Below are 18913 nucleotides of genomic sequence, written 5' to 3'. Positions count from 1 at the left end.
ATCTCAGTCTCTCCAAATATTTAATGGACTAATGGCAAAATTAGTATCAAAAGAAGAAAACAGTTGTAGTCAGGGTGAAATAAAATCAGTTACAGGACTCCAAAGGCCCTGAAATATGGGGGCATGCCTGGTGCTGGTACTTTGATTATACGTGATATGAAGGGGATATGTGTTCCTTCTTTATTTTCCTTTTGGGATGGGGATCCACTCCCTGATGCATCTGCATAGGCATTTCTTGGGGCTGGCTCCTAGCCTTACTGTTCACCCAGTCCCATCAGTTCCTCCAAGGCCTCAGCCACCACCCATAAACTAAGCCACTACTTCCAGCTCGGATGTCTCCCGCATACCAACTACATCCTGAGAGGTCCCCTGGGTGCCGGGAACCCAGCCTGCCTGCACTAGGACCCAGCATTTGGCTCAGTGCTCTCCGCTGGTCTCATCCCTAACCGTTGGGTTCCCCTAGGGCGGGGCTGGGCATGCACAGAACACCCACTGAGAGTTTGTTACATGCCTTCTCCCTCTTCACTCTCTTCTAGCACCGAGCCAGTTGTGCTCCTTCAGCTGTCCTCCCATCCTCCCACTTCTCTCCACGGCCCTTCTAACTGTCATCCCTCCCGCCTCCTGGATCCCTCACCTCCCCCATGCACCCAGCTCACCCTCATGGCCTGTCTAACCACCCTTCCAGCTGTGGTTGGAGACACCTCGCCGAAGTTCAAGCCTGCCTGTGCCATGCCCTTGCCCAAAACACCATAACGGCATGTAAGGGAAAGAACAAACCTCTTAACGGGTCCCACAAAGCCAACAAGACCCCTTTCCTGACCACCCTCTGCTCTCTTGCCCGGCTGCTCCCCCAACAGCTCCTCCTTCTGCAGGCTTTCATATCTGCTATCCCCCACCCCCCCACAGCCTGGCACTTCATATCCTCTGTCCCTGTGTCCCGGGGAGCCCCCCAGCACTCCCCGACAGCTCCCAGCCTAGACCTGACACCTCCAGCTCCTGACTCGCATACTCCTCTCCAGACAAAACCAATTCGGCCCCTGCCAAGCCTTCCCCGACTCTATTGTAGCCGAGCAGACTCCAAGCTTTGAAACCGCCCCTGGCTTCTCTTTTTCCCCCATATTCCAAATCATGTTGGCTTTCCCCTTAGAACATATCTGGATTCAAATCATGCATCCCTGATTCCACGGCTGCTACCTGGAGCCAAGCCGCCTGTAGCCCTGCCCTCCTGACTGGGTCTCCTCACTCCTGCTCTTCCTGCTTCCCGTGGTCTTTCCTCAACACAGAGGCCGCATCATGTCTTCTGTGCTCAGAGCCCTCTCCTTGCTTCTTGGCTCAGCCTGATTCAGAACTGAAGTCCCTAAAGTCTGGAGTCCTTACAAGGCTCCAGATGAGGTGCTCTCAGGCAGCCTTTCAAACTTCCTCTCCTGCAGTTGCTTCTTTATTAGCCATGCTGACAATTCCCTCATGCTCCTGCTTCAGGACGTTTGCACCTGCTGTTTGCTCTCTGTGCCTGAGATTCTCGGCTCTGTGACAGCGGAACATCCTCCTTCCTCACCTCAGCTCTTGGCTCAGATGTCGCCTCCGAGAGGCGTCTTCCCTGATGAGTCTCTGTGAAATAGCACACCCCTCGCTGCCAGCACCCCACCCTCCCAATCCTGGGTTCTCTTTCCCATGTGGCCATATGACCTCTTTTATCTATTTATTTGTTTCCTGGATTACATTCCTTTCCAGAATGCAAGTAAGCTCCATGAGGAGTCAGTTCTTGACTTTGTTTTGTTCATTGCTGGATCCCTGGCATCTCAAAGAGTGCCTGGTCTATAGGAGGCGTTCAATAAATATTTGTTGAATGAAGAATAAATGAATGGGTGACATTTAGATTTAGTACTATCTTTTCTTGGTTTCCGACAGTGGAGGGCATCCCCATTTATAAGCTCTTGGCACTCTTCTATCTCCTTTAACATACTCGGTACAACTAGGTTACAGCTGGCCCTTGAACAACACAGGGGCTAGGGACACTGAGCCCCCACCCCCGGCACAGCCAAAAATCCATGTATAACTTTTGACTCCCTCAAAACTTAACTACTGATAGCCTAATGTTGACCAGAAGCCTTACTGATAACATGAACAGTTGATACACTTCTTTTCTACATGTATCATATACTGTAGTCATATAATAACATAAGCTAGAGAAAAGAAAATATTAAGAAAAAAATGAATCATGAATAAGATACATTTACAGTGATGTACTGCATTTTCTGAAAAAAGTCCAGGTACAAGTGGACCCATTTGTTCAAGGGTCAAACGTAATTAGATAATTAATTAGGTAATTGTGTGATGCGAGCCCTATCGTGTTCACTACGGTATTTCCAGGCCCCTGGTAGACACTAAATATGTTGAATGAAAGCAAGCCAGGTGCTATGTGGGAAAATGACCAATGCATCGTTGCTCGACCAAGGGACCGAGCCCAGGGCTGCACAGGGATGCCTAGGGTGTAGCCCTCCCCTCTTAACTTACAGTGTGAGCTTCAATTAGGAGTGACTGTCCCCAGTGCCCATCACCCAGTTACCCCATGGGCACTGAGGAGGGCACTTGATGGGATGAGCACTGGGTGTTATACTATATGTTGGTAAATCAAACTTCAATTAAAAAAAAAAAAAAGGAGTGACTGTCCCTGTGTGAGTCACACCTTCCTGAGCTGGAAAATGAGGAATAGGATCACACCATCCAGGATGAGCGTGTAGGCCAGGGGAGCCTGGTTCCATTGCTGCTGCCCTAGAGCAGCAGTGCTGTAGGCAGGGGAGCAGGTCTGTGCTGAACCACTGGGTGGGGCAAGGATTGGGCCTTGGGACCTCTGCCGGCAGGCGGGGCTCTCGGCACAGGGCCAGCCCTTTGGTTTCTTGGCTGAGTGAGTAGGCAACAGGAGAAGGTGATTGATCTTCCCCAACTGGGGGGTCCTGATCATAAATCTCACCGGCCCAGTGGGGTCTCCTAGGACCCAGGAGCCACAGCCAGTACATTCCTTGGTTTGGCTGCCTCAGGGCTGGTGCTTTTTGGCCCATCCAGCTCCCAGGCATGAGGCCCTGTACAGGGGTGAGCACCCATGCAATCTGACGGTGGCCCACAGCTCTGCGCCCCAGGAAGCCCCTGTCCAGAGTACCAATCCTTCTCCAGATCTGACCCTGAGATTGCGTGGCATTGCTTTGAGCAGACCCGTCCTAGGCGCCTGGTGAGTCAGGGCTTCTTAAGCTGCTTTGTGTCATGGAGCCCAGGGGTGGTCTGGTGCAGCCCTTGGACACCGTTCTCAGAGCAGTGTTTTTTTTTTTTTTTTTTTTAAAGATTTTATTTATTTATTCATGAGAGAGACACACACACACAGAGGCGGAGACACAGGCAGAGGGAGAAGCAGGCCCCATGCAGGGAGCCCGACATGGGACTTGATCCCAGGTCTCCAGGATCACACCCTGAGCTGCAGGTGGCACTAAACTGCTGCGCTACTGGCGCTGCCCAGAGCAGTGGTTTTAAATGTGTAAAATAGAAGGAAACCAATTATATTGAAATGTAATTATAGTAATCTTAAAATTATGTGTTTACAATTGTGTATATTTTTCTAATGTATTAAATAATAAGATCTAGTGGAAGTACAGTCCCGATGAGTGCTATCCTTCCAGAGTGATGAGCATAGGGATGTACCCAGATGTCTGCACCAATGGTATATGGTGCTATGGAAATAACACAGAGGGACTGTGGTTTGCTGTCTTCATTTTTTTTTTTTTAAGATTTTATTTGTTTATTCATGAGAGGCACAGAGAGAGAGAGAGAGAGGCAGAGATATAAGCTCCTTGCTGGGAGCCCAACATGGGACTCAATCCCAGGTCTCCAGGATCATACCCTGGGCTGAAGGCAAGTGCTAAACCACTGAGCCGCCTGGGCTGCCCTTCATTTTTTTTTTTTTTTTAATATTTTTTCATTTTTGAGTAATCCTTACACCCAACATGGGACTCAAACTTACAATCTTGTGATCAAGAGTCCTACTAACTGAGCCAGCCAAGTGCCCCTACCCCCGCTTTGCCTTCATTCTTTAATGAAAGAAAATGGCCAATTTTAGTTAGAGGTTAATGGAGCAAGTTCCTGAGTCCCTGAGTTCTGCCCGGGGGCCCTTGTGCTGGGAGTGCTAAGTGAAGGGGAGCCGGGTAAATGCAGTCCTGAGTCTGAGAAAAGAGGCGCTTACTACAGTCCCCACCAGACCACATCCTCAGAACCAGATTAAAATGTAAATGTCCAGTAAATATCCACCATCATGTGTTGGCAGAGTCATGGAATCACAGGCTTCCAGAACTAGAAGGCCAGATGCCCTTTTGTAGATGCTCCCATTGGGTGATCTGGCTCTTGGCCTGTTTGCACACCTCTAGGGTCGAGGAGCACACTCTTATTCTGGCTGGATAGCTCCAACTTGTCTGAGCAATGGTGACAGAGGTGAACCAGACCCCGGCTCTGCCCTCACGGCTCGAAGGTAGAGAGAGACAGGGACCCGACTGGAGCTAAAATACTTGCTTTATTCACTCACCATTCCCGGAGCTGCAGCTTCTGCTAGCCCTGGGGTAGGAACTGGAGATACTGAGATATATGTTCATAAAGTATTTTGAGGTGTGTGCTCAGGTTCTGCGCTCAGTACTAGTGTCCCGGGGGTGACATGGACACGATGCCTTCTCTCTGGGGAGACAGGCCTTAAATGAGTAAACACACAGGTCAGTATGTAGGGGCACCTGTGATCATGAGCGGGGGGCCCAGAAGAGTGACTTCAGATGGGAGAGAAGGGGAGTCCAAGAAAGCTCCCTGGAGAAAAGTGACATTTAGGATATGACTTGGAGGATGGGTGAGAGCCCGCCAGGCCAATAGGAGGGGAAGCGTAGTGGCCCTGATGCGGGAAAGGGCTTGGCTGCTCTTAGGAAGAGAGAAGAGCCACTGGGGCCAGAGGAGGCGGGACAGGGGCTTAGGGCAGCTGGTAGGATCTGCAAGCCCACGCCAAGTTTGCATGTTATCTAAGAGTTGCTGGGAAGCCCATAAAGGGTTTAAGCCGGAGCTGCTTGACTAAATAGAACAAGGTATCCTGGAGCTCTCAGGCTTGCACCAAAGACATTAATGAGATGAAATACTATGAAAATGAGAAAGAAGCTTTTTTTTTTGTATATATTTTTATTGGAGTTCAATTTGCCAACATATAGCATAACACCCAGTGCTCATCCCGTCAAGTGCCCCCCTCGGTGCCGGTCACCCAGTCCCCCGGTCACCCCGGCCACCTCCCCTTCCACCACTCCTGTTCGTTTCTGTGCCCTAAACACCCTTTTCCGATGTGTCTCCCTGCTTGTCCTCTCTCTGTCTGGATGTCTTCTTGGAGCTGTCTTTCTTTCTTTTTTTAAAAAAGATCTTATTTGTTTATTTGACAGAGAGAGAGAGAGAGAGAGAGAGAGAGAGAGAGAGAGAGAGAGAGAACCAGCAGGGGGAGCAGCAGGCAGAGGGAGAGGGAGGAGAAGCAGACTCCTTGCCAAGCAAGGAGCCCAATGCGGGGCTCGATCCCAGGACCCTGGGATCATGACCTAAGCTGAAGGCAGACACTCAAACGACTGGGCCTCCCAGTCTTCCTGCTTGGTCCACCAGTTCAGCTAACTTTTCTCCTCCAGCCGCCTCCTCCAGGATGCCTGCCATAACAATTTGGCTGGCTGTGACTTCTCTGCAGCACAGCCCTGAGCATGCTTGGGCACCGGGCCCAGCGTGGTGGCCTGTTGACATGTCAGTGTCCACCTCCTCTTCCTCCAAACCACCCCTGGAAGGGGGCGGAAGTGGGGGGCCGGAGGGAGGGGAAGTTGCAGAACCTTCAGGGCCAAGCTGGCCCCCTCTCGCCTCCCCCACCTGGCTGGGGCTGGGGCTGCACTCTGCCACCTGCTGGCAACTGCTGCAATGGCAGGCCGGGTGGCGCTGGGGGAAGGCTCCTGGGGAGGTCTAGGCCCACTTGGGCTTTTCGGAAGGTGACCACACAACGGGGACCTGTCCCTGGGGGCCTTGGTGATTCAGGGTGGAGAGTGGCACCAGGAGGGAGGAGCTGAGTGTTGATGGAGCAGCGGCTCAGAGATGAGGCCACGGGGTCCAGCCCTGCAGAGCTCCTGAGGCCTGAGTCTGGATCTTGGGCCCACACGAGAACAGCAGGGGGCCTAACTCGTTACCAGGGGGACCCAGGGCCATGTCCCTGCAGCTGGGGAGGTGACACCCCTCAGCTGGATGAGGACGCCCGGAGAGCAGAGAGCAACCTCAAAGCCAAGTGTCCACCCACACTCCCTTTTTCCGGAACAACTTGTTTTGCTCTAAAGCTTAGGACTTTGACCTGGGAGGTGTGTTTTCCTCCTGTCCGTCACCGGATGTCCTTCCTGCTCATCCCCCTGCCCCAGCACCCACCCCAAAACACGCTGGCAGGAGTCAGTGTCCTTCCCTGGGTTCTTGAGAGGGAGGCAGGACGTGGTACCTGGGGACTGATGGGAGAGGCTGGGCTACTTCTGGGGGGCATTCCCTGGGGGCGTGTCACAACAGAGACCCCCCCCTGCCCAGCTCTTACTGGGTGTCTCCTTCCTGGGTTTCTGGGACATCTCGCTCCTCTGAGGTTCCTTCTCCTGCTTTAAGTTGTTCTTCTTCCTTTTAAAAGACCCTTGTGATTGGGACTGTGTGCTGGTCCCTGGATTCTATCCTTCCTCTTGCTCTCCTCTTGCCACCCCCCACCCCCCACCCCCACATGTGTATGTGCCACACATACACCACACGTACCACCCACACGTGTACCACACATCGTGCATCACACACCACACTCATGCACACGCATACATATACACATCACACACACATTCACGCCATGCACACTACACACACTACGCACACAGCACGCACACAGCACGCACACACCACACACAGCCTGGGGGACCACACAGTCCTGGGCCTCAGTTACCAGTGCTGTACCACATGTCTCTCTAGCTTTTTACTCCAGGCCCAGAATCCTTCCTGCCGCCTTTCCACTGTTTCCTTCTGGAGGGTCCGCAAGCGCGACACGGCTGAGCCTGTAGCTCTTCATCCCCCCACCTCTTCTGAGACCTGCTTCGGTCCCTTCCGAGGCACTGGGCATCACCCTCAGCACCTCCCTGTCCCCGCAGCCACTCCTGGCTAATCACTGCGTCCAGAAGCCACGTCCTGTGCACCCCACCTCCTAACTGGGGCTCAGGTGCATCGCCACAGCCCAGTGCCGCCAAGCCGCTGGGTATGGGGCTGCTGTGGGGGACCCCCCCTCTGCCGACCTTCCTTTCTGCAGCTCCTCCCCTCCCCTCTCTCCATTCCGAGGCCAGAGGTGTTTTCTCAAATCCGGACCTCCCACGTGGCTGCCCTGCTCAAAACTCTCCAAGGAGGCATCCTGACATTTATTAAATCCAACCCCATTCCTTGCATTCCAATTAGTGATTCCCTGGCTGTTTATTAACACAAATGGTGCCTACTGTAGCCAAACTGTGCCAGAAGATTCTGAGGACACCAGGTTGGGGCTAGGGAGGGAGAACAGGACATATGTGTATGTGTCACTCAAGTCTAAGCCAAGCTCCCCTAGATCACCGGAGGCACCCCATCTTTGGATGATAGCGGGGTGTCCTGCCCTAGATCGGTCAGGAAGTAGGGCTGAGGCAGGACACCTGACTGCTGCCACTGACAGAACCATCCTGTGACAGAAGGGGTGGCCCACAAGGTCCTGTGAGCAGCAGTTTGGTGGCTTCTGGGCCAGGAGGCTGTGGAGGAGCTTCCAGCTTATGCCCTGGCTTCTGGGGACCCTCCATCTCTGAGACTTCACCCAGTATGTTGGGTTCTTCTTTCTTGGTGTCTGTGGAGTCAGACTCTCCATCTGTGGCTTCCTGTACTCCTGGGGAGGGGTGAGGGGGGGAGACCCAGTGTGACCCTAAGCCCCGGGCCTCAACAAGTACTTGGGTCATTCTTCACTCCTGAGCTGGAGGGCCAGATGGACTCCATGTGATCCTGGGGCTTGGGGCCCCAGATGGGATCCTTCCACCTGGGGATCTTTCTTCTGCCGGCACAGCAGGGCTGTGTTCACCCACTTGTCTCCCTGTGATGGGTGGAGGTGGGTCAGAGGGATATATAGAGGCCTCTGACCAAACCTGGGTCTTGTCCCAGGGAGGTTCCACCCAGCTTCCAGGAACCCCTCTGGGGCCGAGAGGAAAGCTGAACAGGACCAGGGCAGCTGGGCTGGGTGGGGAAGGCTGGGGACTGGGGCCCTCAGGCCCTCTGTCCAGAGCCCCATGAGAGAGGGTGGATGATAGAGCTACTGAGCCAGGCCAGGGATGGAGGGACAGAAGCCAGGGCTGTGTCCCAGGACTGGAGCCCCATGGTCTGGCCTGGCTGAGTAGGGACAGGTGAGGAGAAGAACAGGAAGTAGGCCTGGCCGTGGGTGGTCAGCTTTGACCTTACCTAGCCTCTGGGGTTTTCTCCAAGCTCCTGCTCAGACAACAGATTTCTTTTTTTTTTTTTTTTTTTTAGACAACAGATTTCTTAATCCCACTGTCAGCCTTCCAAGACGCCCCGCCCGTGGGAGAGGCACTGTCACTCCTCTCCCCACAACCAGCTCCAGCCCCAGCCCAGCCCCCGCTGTGAGAAGAAGGGGGAGCTGACCCAAACTGGAGAGGCCTGGGGCTTGGCGGTGAGGCACCAACTCTCCTCACATCTCCCTCCTCCTCGGACCTGCTTTCTTAGCCAGCCTCTGAAAGATGACCTCGAGTGCCAGCTCGAGTGGGCCGGGCACCGACCTGGGAGGTCAGGCCTGGAAGCTCATTACCATGGGAGGGAGGGCAGTTTCTCTCCACCTCCCTTCCTTCCTCCTGTGCCTTTTTCTTTACTAGCTTCTCTCCTCCAGGGCCAGACTGAGCCCAAGCTGACCTCTGGCCCTCTGGACAGACCCCACAGCAGCTCCAGGAGCCCAGATACCAGCTGCCAGAGAAGGCCCAGAAGCTTCCTGCTGCCATGTCGGCCCTCACCCTGCTCATTCTGGGTCTGTTCACGGCAGTGCCACCTGCCAGCTGTCAACAAGGTAATACAGGATGGGTGGCTGTGGTGAGGAGGGCTGGGCTGGGTCCCTGGAACCCAGGGTGGATGGGGTGGTTGTCTGGCCTCCCTCATCACCCGGGCACCTGCAATGGGGAGGGGAAGAAGCAGGGCCTGGGCTCTCTGGAGGAACCTCCGAAGGCAGAGACTCCTGAGCAAGGCTTCTGTCTGTGACTCACTTTCTCCCAGGGAGGAACGCAGGCAGCGGGGAAAGTGTGGGGTCTCGGACTGGAGACCTACAGGAGTTGAGGCCCAGCCTCTAGAAGCAGGAATTGCCCAAGAGACAGCGGGGTCCTGAGGACATGGGGTCCCGGGTATAAGGAATGGGGGAGCGGGACCCGAGCTCCCCTCCCAGGGCAGGCTGGGCCCCGGGGAGCACTGTCAGGGCTCTGGCCTAAGTCCCCACTGTCTCAGCAACCTGGGCTTGGATGGGGGACAGCGCCCCGGTGTGGCCCCCTCCCGAGCCCGAGCTCTCTGTCCAGCTCTGCCACTGTCTTGCCGTGTGCGGCCTGGAGAAAATCACTGCCCCCCTCTCAGACTCAGTTTCCTCATCCATAAAGTGAGTAAAGTGAGGACAATAAAGCTGCCCTGCCTGCCTCCCGGAACAGCTGCCAGGCTAGGGTGTGGGAAGGCTTCATGCCTGTGAAGCACCACACCCTGAGCTCTGCTGTCTGCCCTGAGCAGTGATGCCGCATCTGCAGCCAAAGTGTGGGGCCCTGCACGTGCATCCAGATGGGGCCCGAAGGGGCCTGGCGGAGATGCTCCCGGAGTCCCCCTCCTTTGCAGAGACCCCCAGCTTGCACGCATGTCTGCTTCACCTCTGCCTCCCAGGCTCAGAAGCCCTCTTGGAAACTGGAGATCAGAGGGGTTGAGTAACCTGTGTGGATCACACAGCAGAGCAAGAAGGGATGCAGCCGGGGTGCAAGCGCTCCTGGTTCTGGGGGTCCCAAACACCCTGGGTTTGGCTACTTGCCACTGACGAAATCCAAAGGCAGAGAAACAGCAGTGGTGAAACAAGAAAGGGATTTATTTTGGTGAGGGCAAGACTGTCTCCAGCGTGCCAAACGTACTTCCAGGTTTAGGTGCAAAAAATGTAGGGCAAAAATAGGTGGGTCCATGCAGGTGGGCAGTGAAGGTCGGGGGGATCTCCGTGTTGGGGTCAATCACCGGCGGGGTCTGGCTGGCTCAGGGCAGTCCCGATTGCTTGAGGGGGTGGTCTGGGTTCCCAGCAGTGGATGCATGGCCCGCAGGATCTTTTGCCCAATTTAAGAGATGAGCCGGAAAGAACTTCATCGACATGGAAATTTGAGGTGACAACGGAGGGACTTGCAATCCTTCTAGGACAGGGCTCAGGTCACCTCGTTCCCGCCTGAGGCTCTCTGCTCACTTCAGAGCCACAGGGAAGGAGCAGCAGGGACTGGGGCTCCCTGGTATCTGGAGGGAGCTGGCTGCAGGGTCTGGAGGAGGCAGACAGGGGCAGCCCAGGGCTTAGCCTTACTCCCCATCCTGGAGTAACCACCGACCTGAGGAAACATGGGTCTGATCCATTGTTTCTTGGGGGAAACAATGAGTCCAAAGCACTGCTTTTTGGCCAGTATGGAACTCAGGGTAACCACAGTGACCTGGCCCCAGGCCAGAGAATTCCCAGATCCCTCCCGTCTTCCCTATATCTGCCAGACTCAGAGTTTACTCAGAGAACAGACTGGGCCTTCTCTGTAGCGGGAGAGGTTTAGGGTAGACTCAAGGAAGGACTTTTGAGTGAGACTGAGACAGAATGAGACAGAATGAGGGCTTTGATGCCCAGCCTGGGCCCTCCTAAATACAGGGCGGCACTAGGGCTGCATGTGTTCTGGCCTGGAGGCAAGACCCTCTAGGAGCCTCCTGTTGGCCTCAGTCCCCTCCTGAGACCTGTCTGCTACTGCCTGTTTATCCTCTACAGGGCCCAGTTCTCTCAGGCTCCTGGAGCACAGGGATGCCGGGGGAGGGGAGAGCCTGTCTGGCCTGCCAGTGGCTGAGGGCAGAGATTTGGGGAAACCTGGAGGGTGAGAGGTGCTGTCAAAGGTCAAGGGTCAGGAGGTAGAGGAGGTGATGAATGGGGCCTCAACCTGGTGTCTGGCCTAGTCTGGTAGGCCCCCAGCTGGAGGAGACCAAAGGGGCTCAGGTTTGAAGCTCTCTTCCTGGCCCCACGGCCTGAAGGAGCCCTGGCCCCTCTGCCTTGCTCTTCCAAGGGTGTTTGGTCCCGCCCCTCTCTCTGGGCACCCCTAGCTAAGCAGCCTTGCCTGTCCTACACTCCCACGCCCTACCCGTACCAGGGAAACCTCATTACAGAACAGGATCTTCCAGATGCCAGCCCAGTCCTATCAGCTTGGGCCGCTCCGGCCTTCTGGGAGCCAGGGCGAACGGGAGACACCGTGGGCTGGCAGGGCCCAGGCCAGCTGTCCAGCTGTCCAGCTGCCCAGCTGCCCTTTGGTCCCTGGGGCCCAGACACTCCGTAGGGGGCCCTGCAGGTGACCCACGTGGTGGGGCGGGTGGGGGCTCTGGGCTGTCTCTTCTTGGCTCCTCATTCCTTTTTTGAATTCCTTTTCCCAAGTGTCATCCCTTTCTCAGCTTAGTGGGGGGGTCAAGCGGGTCCCCCTCGCTGCCACCGCTGCTGCCCCAGAATGTCTCCTCTGGTCCTGGCAGCCAGCTGATGGCCTCAGACACAGGCTCTAGCCCTTGGGGCATCCCCTCCTTCCTGGGTTCTGCACTTGCAGCCCCCACAGCAGCTGAGCCGCCTGCAGCATCCCCGCTCCCCTCTCTCCAGGCCTGGGCAACCTGCAGCCCTGGATGCAAGGCCTAATCGCTGTGGCTGTGTTCCTGGTCCTCGTGGCAATCGCCTTTGCTGTCAACCGCTTCTGGTGCCAGGAAGAGCCGTGAGTGCTGCCCGGGAAGGGGTGGCTGGGGCAGGGTCTGCGCTGGCACAGGCAGGCCAGACCCCAGGACCACTGCTACTGCTCTAGGAGTGCTGAGAAGGGCCGTGGAAGCCCAGAGTCCAGGCCTGTCCCTGTGTGGAGTGACACTGAGCTGAAGGTCTCCTGGCAGGGAGCTCAGGCTCAGTGGCTGCCAGCCGGGCTCGTCGGCCCCCACAGCTCTGGTTCTCATTCACCGTGAGCTCCGGGGTCTTCTCTCCTTGAAGGCTCCGTGTCTCTCCATAGTCAGGACGCTGGCCCAGCCTGTGATGGGGGCTTTGCAAACCTCTGGGAAGAAGGCTGCATCTTTCTTCAGGGTCAGGTGCCACACGCTGGGGTTCAGAGGGTCAGTGGGACACACACAGCCCCACGCTCCAGGCTCCCAGACCGGAAGGCCAGGAGCAATCACAGTGCAAGTTTCAGCTCCATGGTAGGAGGGAGTGTACTGTGGTGCTGCGCCTGCCCTGGTCTGGGGGCCCAGGGACGGTGGTCCAAGAGGGCTTCTGATGGCATGTTTATTCTGAGGGCTGAGGAGTGCAGAGGAGCCAGGTTCAGGATAGAGCATGCAGGGGAAAGCATTGCAGTTGTGGGAAGAGGACACTGAGGGTACCAGGGGTTCCTGGGCAAAGGCAGGCACAGAATTAGAGAGAGGTGGGCTAAAATCCAGCCCACCCTGTGCTCACCACCCCTGGAGCAAGGCGGCTCTCACGAATGGGGCCGGGGCCTGGGTGCAGCCCAGTGAGGGAACACCAGCTGCCACAGGTGGAGCGAGGGCCAGAGAGGTCCCCGGGGGGCTGGCCAGGTGGGCAGGACCTGGGCCTAGCGGGCCTTGTACACACCGATACCCCGAACTTTGGGCTTTACCTTTCCTGCGACAGGACCCCAGCGCTAGCTTGTATGCTGGTCTTGGGAGGAGAGGTGGCCTGAGCACAACCGCTCTGACTGCCCTGGGTGCACGCGTGGGTAGGGGCCCACCTGCACGTGAGAAGGGCTGCACACGAGGCCGGAGAGTCTGGACTCTGGAGGTAGTGAGGGGACAGAGAGGGGACATGTGGCAGCTGTGGAGGGGGCAGTGGATGGGGATGGCGGCGGGCAGGAGGGAGGAAGGACGGGATGAGCCCGGGCTTCTGACAGCCCCGAGCACGGAGGTGCGGAGCCGCCCAAGATCCGGAGGCAGCTGCTGAGTGCACCGTGGGACACAGCAAGTCTGTGGCGCCCTGGGTGGGAGGGGTGGCCAGGGGAGGACAGGCGGCGCCCTGTAGAGAGTCCCTGTAAGAGCAGTTTCCAGTAGGTGGGGGCAGAGGTCGCACTCCCGCGGTCTAAACCCTAATAAGAAGCCAGGAGCTTTTTGTTGGAAATGCTTCCTTTTCCAACGGACCCAAGCTCTGCCTTCAGTGGATGCGGACCCTGTGCACCCAGTGCCGGAGGAGGCCCCTGAGGAAGTGTGGGGGGACGCTAAGTCCCACTGGGTCATGAGCCGAGGCCACAAGGGGGACCGCACGGGAGGCTGGGCGGTGGTCAGTGTGAGGCCGGGGTAAATCCATTGCACCTCTCGAGTTGGGACCTGAGGCCCCCACCCTGGAGGGGGGAGATGGCTGTGAAGGCCCGTGGGGCAGGGCCAGAGTCAGGCCACTGACAGTGCCCCGCTGGAGAGAGGGGCTTCTGCGGGGGGCCAGCCTTTGCCCTTGGACTTGTGACAACAGGTGCCTAGGACAGGGCCCGACTGGACAAGGGGGAGGACAAAGAGGGTCGGGACCCAGGGAGCCCCACTGATGAGCCTCGCCCACAGGGAGCCTGTGAACATGGTCATGACCGTTGCAAACAAGGCAGATGGGATCCTGGGAGGAACAGATGGAAGGTACTCCTTGACGGCGGCCAGCTTCAGGTGAGGCGCCGGTACAGGGCTGACCGCGCTGTGCTCCAGAAGGACCAGGTGTTCTGAGGGGTGGGGGGAGAAGGCTGGGGGGGGGGCAAGGAAGGAGGAGGACTCATGGGGGTTGGGGCTCAGCCAAGAGAGGAGCTCAGGGAGGCCTGTGAGGGCTTTGTGAGGATGCAGGGCTCCTGGGGGCCCAGCATGGGGATGGGGGCAGGGGTGCGGTGCGGCCATCGGACTGGGACTCACAGGGAGGGGTGCAGTGGGGGAGGGGACTCTGAAGGGAGTTGGGAGGACTCAATTCAGGGAGAGGGGTGAGGAGGGGAGGCAGCTCAGTGAGGAGATGGGCTCCATGAGGGGGTGGTTCAGTGGGGGCCCCGTGGGGGCCCAGTGGGGGCTGAGCTCAGCGTAGGAGAGAGATGGGGCTCAGTGAAGGGTGCCGAGAGGCCTCCAGTCTCAGGTGCACCTGAGACCAGATGTGGGCAGGGGAAGTCCCTCTGGCACTCAAGTATATTTATTCTGGAAGAAACTGCCCACACAGGTACAAGACAAGGCAGGGAGAAGGGGATGGCCTGGGAAGGGTGATGACCCCTGTCATCCTCTCTCAGGTCCAGTGAACACGAGAATGCCTATGAGAATGTCCCTGAAGAGGAGGGCAATGTCCGCAGCACCCCCATGTGACCCCCACTTGCCTGTGGCCCCCCGCCCTGACCCCAGGTGCCTGTGACCGATGCCCGGCTCACCACACAAGCCTCTCCTCTACGCAGGAATCTACAATAAGAGGCTGACTCTCCCAACCCCACACCTCCCACCTCCCCTTGAATTGTCACCAGCCACAGTCAGGGCTGTGTCCAGGCTGGGGTTCAGCTGTGGCCCTAGGGTTTCCCGCCAGGTCTCCCACCCAATTCAATTCAGAAGACCCTTCAGAAGAGGACAGTCAGCTCATCACCTCCTCCCTGCCTCACATCCACTCCCTGTAACCGTGGAAATGGCTCTTATTTCTGTGAAATAAAGATGTTTTGTATTTCCAAGCCTGATGTTCCCAGGGCTCGGAAACAGCCCCTCAGGCTTATAGCCAGGCCCAACCTTGCTTTCTGAATCATGACCATCACCTTCCAAAGCCACTGTCATGGTGGCTTTGGAGGATTATGCAGGAAACCCTCTCTGGGAGGACCACAGGGCCAAGGAGCTCACCCACTCTGCCCCTTGTTCTAGGCAGAGACCCTCCTGCTGGTGCTCCCCCACCCCCCGACCTACCCTTAACAGCTATGCTTCTGGGCCTGTCTTTGCGCAGCACCGACACCCCTACCAAGTCTCTATGCTGCCTGGCTTTGCAGGTTGTTCGCTCATCCCCCATCCAGGCAGCTCCAGCCTGCATGGGTTGGCCTTTGAGCATAAGAAGCTCCAAGACAGAGCCTGGGCTAGGACTTTGGAAGCCCAGCTGAGTCCCTGTCCCCTGCAGACTTATTATGGGACTTTGGGAGAGTCACAGTCCTCTCTGAACTAACCTTCCCCTCTGGGGAGGGTTTGGCCAGTTTCACCACAAACCTGGGGTAGAATCATCCTCGCCACCGACTCCCAGTCCTGGGTGGACGTGGAGTCAGGGCACTGGGTCCCCTGGGGAATGAAGCAGGATGGGGGCGGGGAGAAGGTACTCCCAGCCAGCTGGCTGACCGTGGAGGCCCCTCCTCCCTGTGACTGCCATTCTAAGGGAACAGAGTCTGGGGTGACAACCTGAGACAGACCCACCCAGGAGCACTCCCAGATCCAGAGGAGCGGGCCAGAGGGTAGGAGGCTGTCCACCCTGTTCCAACCAGTCCCAGCCCCCTTGCTTCCCCACCACAGCCATTGCTCTGCTTTTCGAAGCCTTCAGACAAATACTCCAGGCAAGACCCACCTGAGATCCGAATTATCCTTTCTTACCACACCGAGGTCTAGTCTGCAGCCTGCAGGCAGAGGGAAGGGCCCTGAGCAGTGACTCAGGACAAGTTGCCTCCCCTCTCTGACCTTCAGCTCAGTGAACTGTGGCTGCGTTCACGTGGGCAGATGCCTTCTCACCCACCACTGCCAGTTCAAACTGCATATTCCTTTTCCTTGGCTCTGCCAAGGGTCCTCTTCCTCTAGAAAGTCCTCCTTGACCAGACCAAAGGGCAGAGCCAGGGGGCCAGCCAGTCCAACCTCTACCTTACTGGAGGAGGGATGGAAGTTACTAGAGGGCCTCTGCTAAGGCACAAACACTCTCTTCTTCCTTTCTAGCCTCCTGGTCTGAACCTTCTGGCTGCTTGGATCTGATTCTCCCTGCATGAACCTCCATTCCCTCCCAGTGCTGCTCTGAGTTGTCCCTGAGGGGCTGGGTGGGGGGATCAGGTCTGGCCCTACACGCCCTCCAGGGTAGAAGGCAGAGCCACCATCCCTTGGCCTCCAGGCAGCAAGTGCAGCCTGGCCTGTCTCACCTGTGAGGCGTCCCAGGGCCCCGGGGGCGCCGCTGCAGTCCTCCTGGTTCCTGGGGGCACCACCCGCTCCCTGCCTTGGCCTCTCTGGGAGTCTCCTCAGCCCCTCCTGGGCTGGACCAACCGGCATGGTGGGAACTCTGGGGTCCCTGCAGGTGCTGGGCTGGCACTGACCCGCCCCCACCCCGTGTTCCTGCCCTGGCAGGGGGCAGGGGGCACAGAGCTGCGGGCCCCAGAGCCCCCGGCCCTTATCGCCTTTTCCCACCTGCCAGCTTGGCCAGCGGAGGGAGGGAAAGGAGGCTGGGCCCGGGCCAGGGCGGTGCTTAATGACCCTCCGGGGCCTAATCTCAGGCTGGCAGCCGCAGAGTGGCTCAGGCTCGCTCCTGGAGGAGGCTGATAACACACCAGCTGGGCCCCCCACCATCTATCGGGGCTGCACAGCCAGCCCCAAGGGGCGGCGACCGGGGGCCTGGGGAAGGGGGCCTCTGGGCTGAGGCGGGTGGGAGGCCAGCCCCGGGGGGAGGGGATTCTCGTCTCCTTGACTGACAGGCAGGGGGAGGGACCGGCTGCTGGAGGGAGGCTGGGGGGCCCCCCACGCGGCCCCTGCGCCCGCGGGACTTCCTGCTCCCTCCCCGCCCTTTTCTCCCACCCAGTCCGGCTCCTCCTTTGCTCTCCCAGCCTTGATGGAGCTTTCCCTCCTCCACCGTCCACCGTCTTGCCTCCTTCTCCCCCTTCCACCTGACCTAGCGCCCACCTTCGTCCCCTCTCCCCTTGCATCCTCTCTGTTTCCAGTGGGTCCCCCTGCGCGCCCCGCCTGCCCAAGGGGCCCCGTGCCAGTCCCTTGGCTGGGGACAGTCCCTTGCCCTCCCTCATTGGCATCTCACTTCTTCTTCCTGTGGCATCATCTCCCCCATCTCTCCACCTGCTCTCTGGGCAGAGTGCTCAGGTGGCCCGGCTCTGGCTGCAGGGCCCGGAGATCCTCTGGCTGCCGGCGGACCTTGCTCTTCTTGCTTCCTGGAGCAGGACTTGCACCTTCCTTTTCCCTTCCGTACCTAAAACGTGTTTATGTCACAGGGTCACAGTATAGGTTACATCCAAACTCAGCCACTAAAGGCTCCACCCAGGAACTGCAGAGTTGGAGGTAGATTGCAGCGCTATTAACTTCAGTTAGACTCGAAGAGGAACTTCCAGTCTGGAGCTGTTTTAAAAAAAATAGAACAAAAGGCTGGGGAATTCTATCTCCAGTGTCACCTGTTAGAGGGCAGAGTGCCAGATGGTTGGAATAATTTTCAAGATGACTTTCTTCATGCTCGGAGTAACATGAGCAGAAATACTGCTCCAAGGAGCCATCAGATGATCAAGACTACTGCTGGGCAGAGATTCCTCCCCCAGCTTAGGGTACAGGTGAGGGTGGGAGTGCAGAGTGGCCCTCTGGGGGTGATCCCAGTCCCATACACTTTGCCTTGTCCCTTTGGGCCAAGTTCACAGGGGACTCAGATGGAGCTATCAGAAGCTTCTCTGGGACCAGGGCGGGAGGCATCTGCCCCTCCCCCAGGTCTGGCCTGGGGCTTGGCCTCCCCCAGCTTGGCTCTTCTCCACATTCCCAGGTCCCCTTGGAAGTGCACACAGTGGCCAAGAGCTTGAGCTTGAGAATCATGCAGGCTCCGGTTCGAATTCCAGATCTGTGTCTCACCGCTGGTGGACTGCCCAGTCTGTCCGGTGCTCCACCGGCTTGTCTTCCCTGCGGGGCTGCTGGGAGGAAACAGATCGTGGGCTGCTCTTGCACCTGACACCGCCAGGAAGCCCTCCAGGTGCCGGGGAAGCTCTGCGCCCACCCCTGGGCCTTTCTCTGGGATATTCCAGCCACCTCCGACCGCACCACCCTGCGGCTATTTAATTGCCAGGCCTGGGAGCTCCCCAAGGGCAGGAACGAGGTCACGGCCCTCTGCATTACCGGCACCCAGGACAGGGCTAGACTCGGGAAGGGAAGCCATAGGTGTGAGGAGGAAACCCAAAGGAAAGGGCTCAACCCCTGTGGTTTGCCCAGGCGTATGTCTGTCCGTACCCTTCAGCACACAGAGGTGCAGAAAGACACGCATGCTTGTGCATGCACATGTGCTCACACTTTCCTGCTCCCTGGCCCTGATCCAAGGCCGCGGGGTCAGTGATGAGCCCCCAAAATCTGTGCTCCACCCAGCCTCGTCAGCCGGCCTGGAGCCTCGGCTGCCATCTGGTGGCCACGCTCAATAGAAAGGGCAGATGAGTAGAGCTTTTGAACTTGAGCTGAAGTAAGTCAATCGGGGAAGGACAAACAGTGTATGTTCTCATTCATTTGGGGAATATAAATAATAGTGAAAAGGAATATAAGGGAAGGGAGAAGAAATGTGTGGGAAATATCAGAAAGGGAGACAGAATATAAAGACTCCTAACTCTGGGAAACAAACTAGCGGTGGTGGAAGGGGAGGAGGGAGGGGGGTGGGGGTGAATGGGTGACGGGCACTGAGGGGAGC

General features: G+C 57.4%; 1 protein-coding gene and 1 long non-coding RNA gene across 4 annotated transcripts; one reads left to right on the top strand and one right to left on the bottom strand.

Moving 5' to 3' along the window:
- The first annotated feature begins 8684 nt into the window (after positions 1–8684).
- Positions 8685–18812, top strand: PDZK1IP1 (PDZK1 interacting protein 1). Of its 3 annotated transcripts, none has more exons than XM_041738948.1 (5): positions 8685–8844; positions 8945–9118; positions 11936–12044; positions 13870–13965; positions 18011–18803. In XM_041738948.1, exons 2-5 carry the CDS (start codon positions 9052–9054, stop codon positions 18045–18047), a joined length of 309 nt encoding a protein of 102 aa, XP_041594882.1. In that variant the 5' UTR covers positions 8685–8844; positions 8945–9051; the 3' UTR covers positions 18048–18803. The 3 variants fall into 3 exon arrangements, with proteins under 3 accessions (XP_041594882.1, XP_041594881.1, XP_041594880.1); XM_041738947.1 differs by lacking the exon at positions 18011–18803 and adding an exon at positions 14562–14984 and having other exon boundaries at positions 8691–8844; XM_041738946.1 differs by lacking the exons at positions 8685–8844; positions 8945–9118 and adding an exon at positions 10660–11639 and having other exon boundaries at positions 18011–18812.
- On the bottom strand, positions 11998–15933 carry LOC121481527. Its single transcript, XR_005985309.1, has 3 exons — positions 15851–15933; positions 12945–13099; positions 11998–12699 (listed from the first exon to the last, which is right to left on the bottom strand). It is a non-coding gene; the product is annotated as an uncharacterized LOC121481527 (long non-coding RNA).
- Positions 18813–18913: the final 101 nt, after the last annotated feature.

Source organism: Vulpes lagopus, chromosome 23 (genome assembly GCF_018345385.1).
Source record: "Vulpes lagopus strain Blue_001 chromosome 23, ASM1834538v1, whole genome shotgun sequence".
Classification (NCBI taxonomy): domain Eukaryota; kingdom Metazoa; phylum Chordata; class Mammalia; order Carnivora; family Canidae; genus Vulpes; species Vulpes lagopus.
This window is presented reverse-complemented; position numbering and strand designations above follow the sequence as displayed.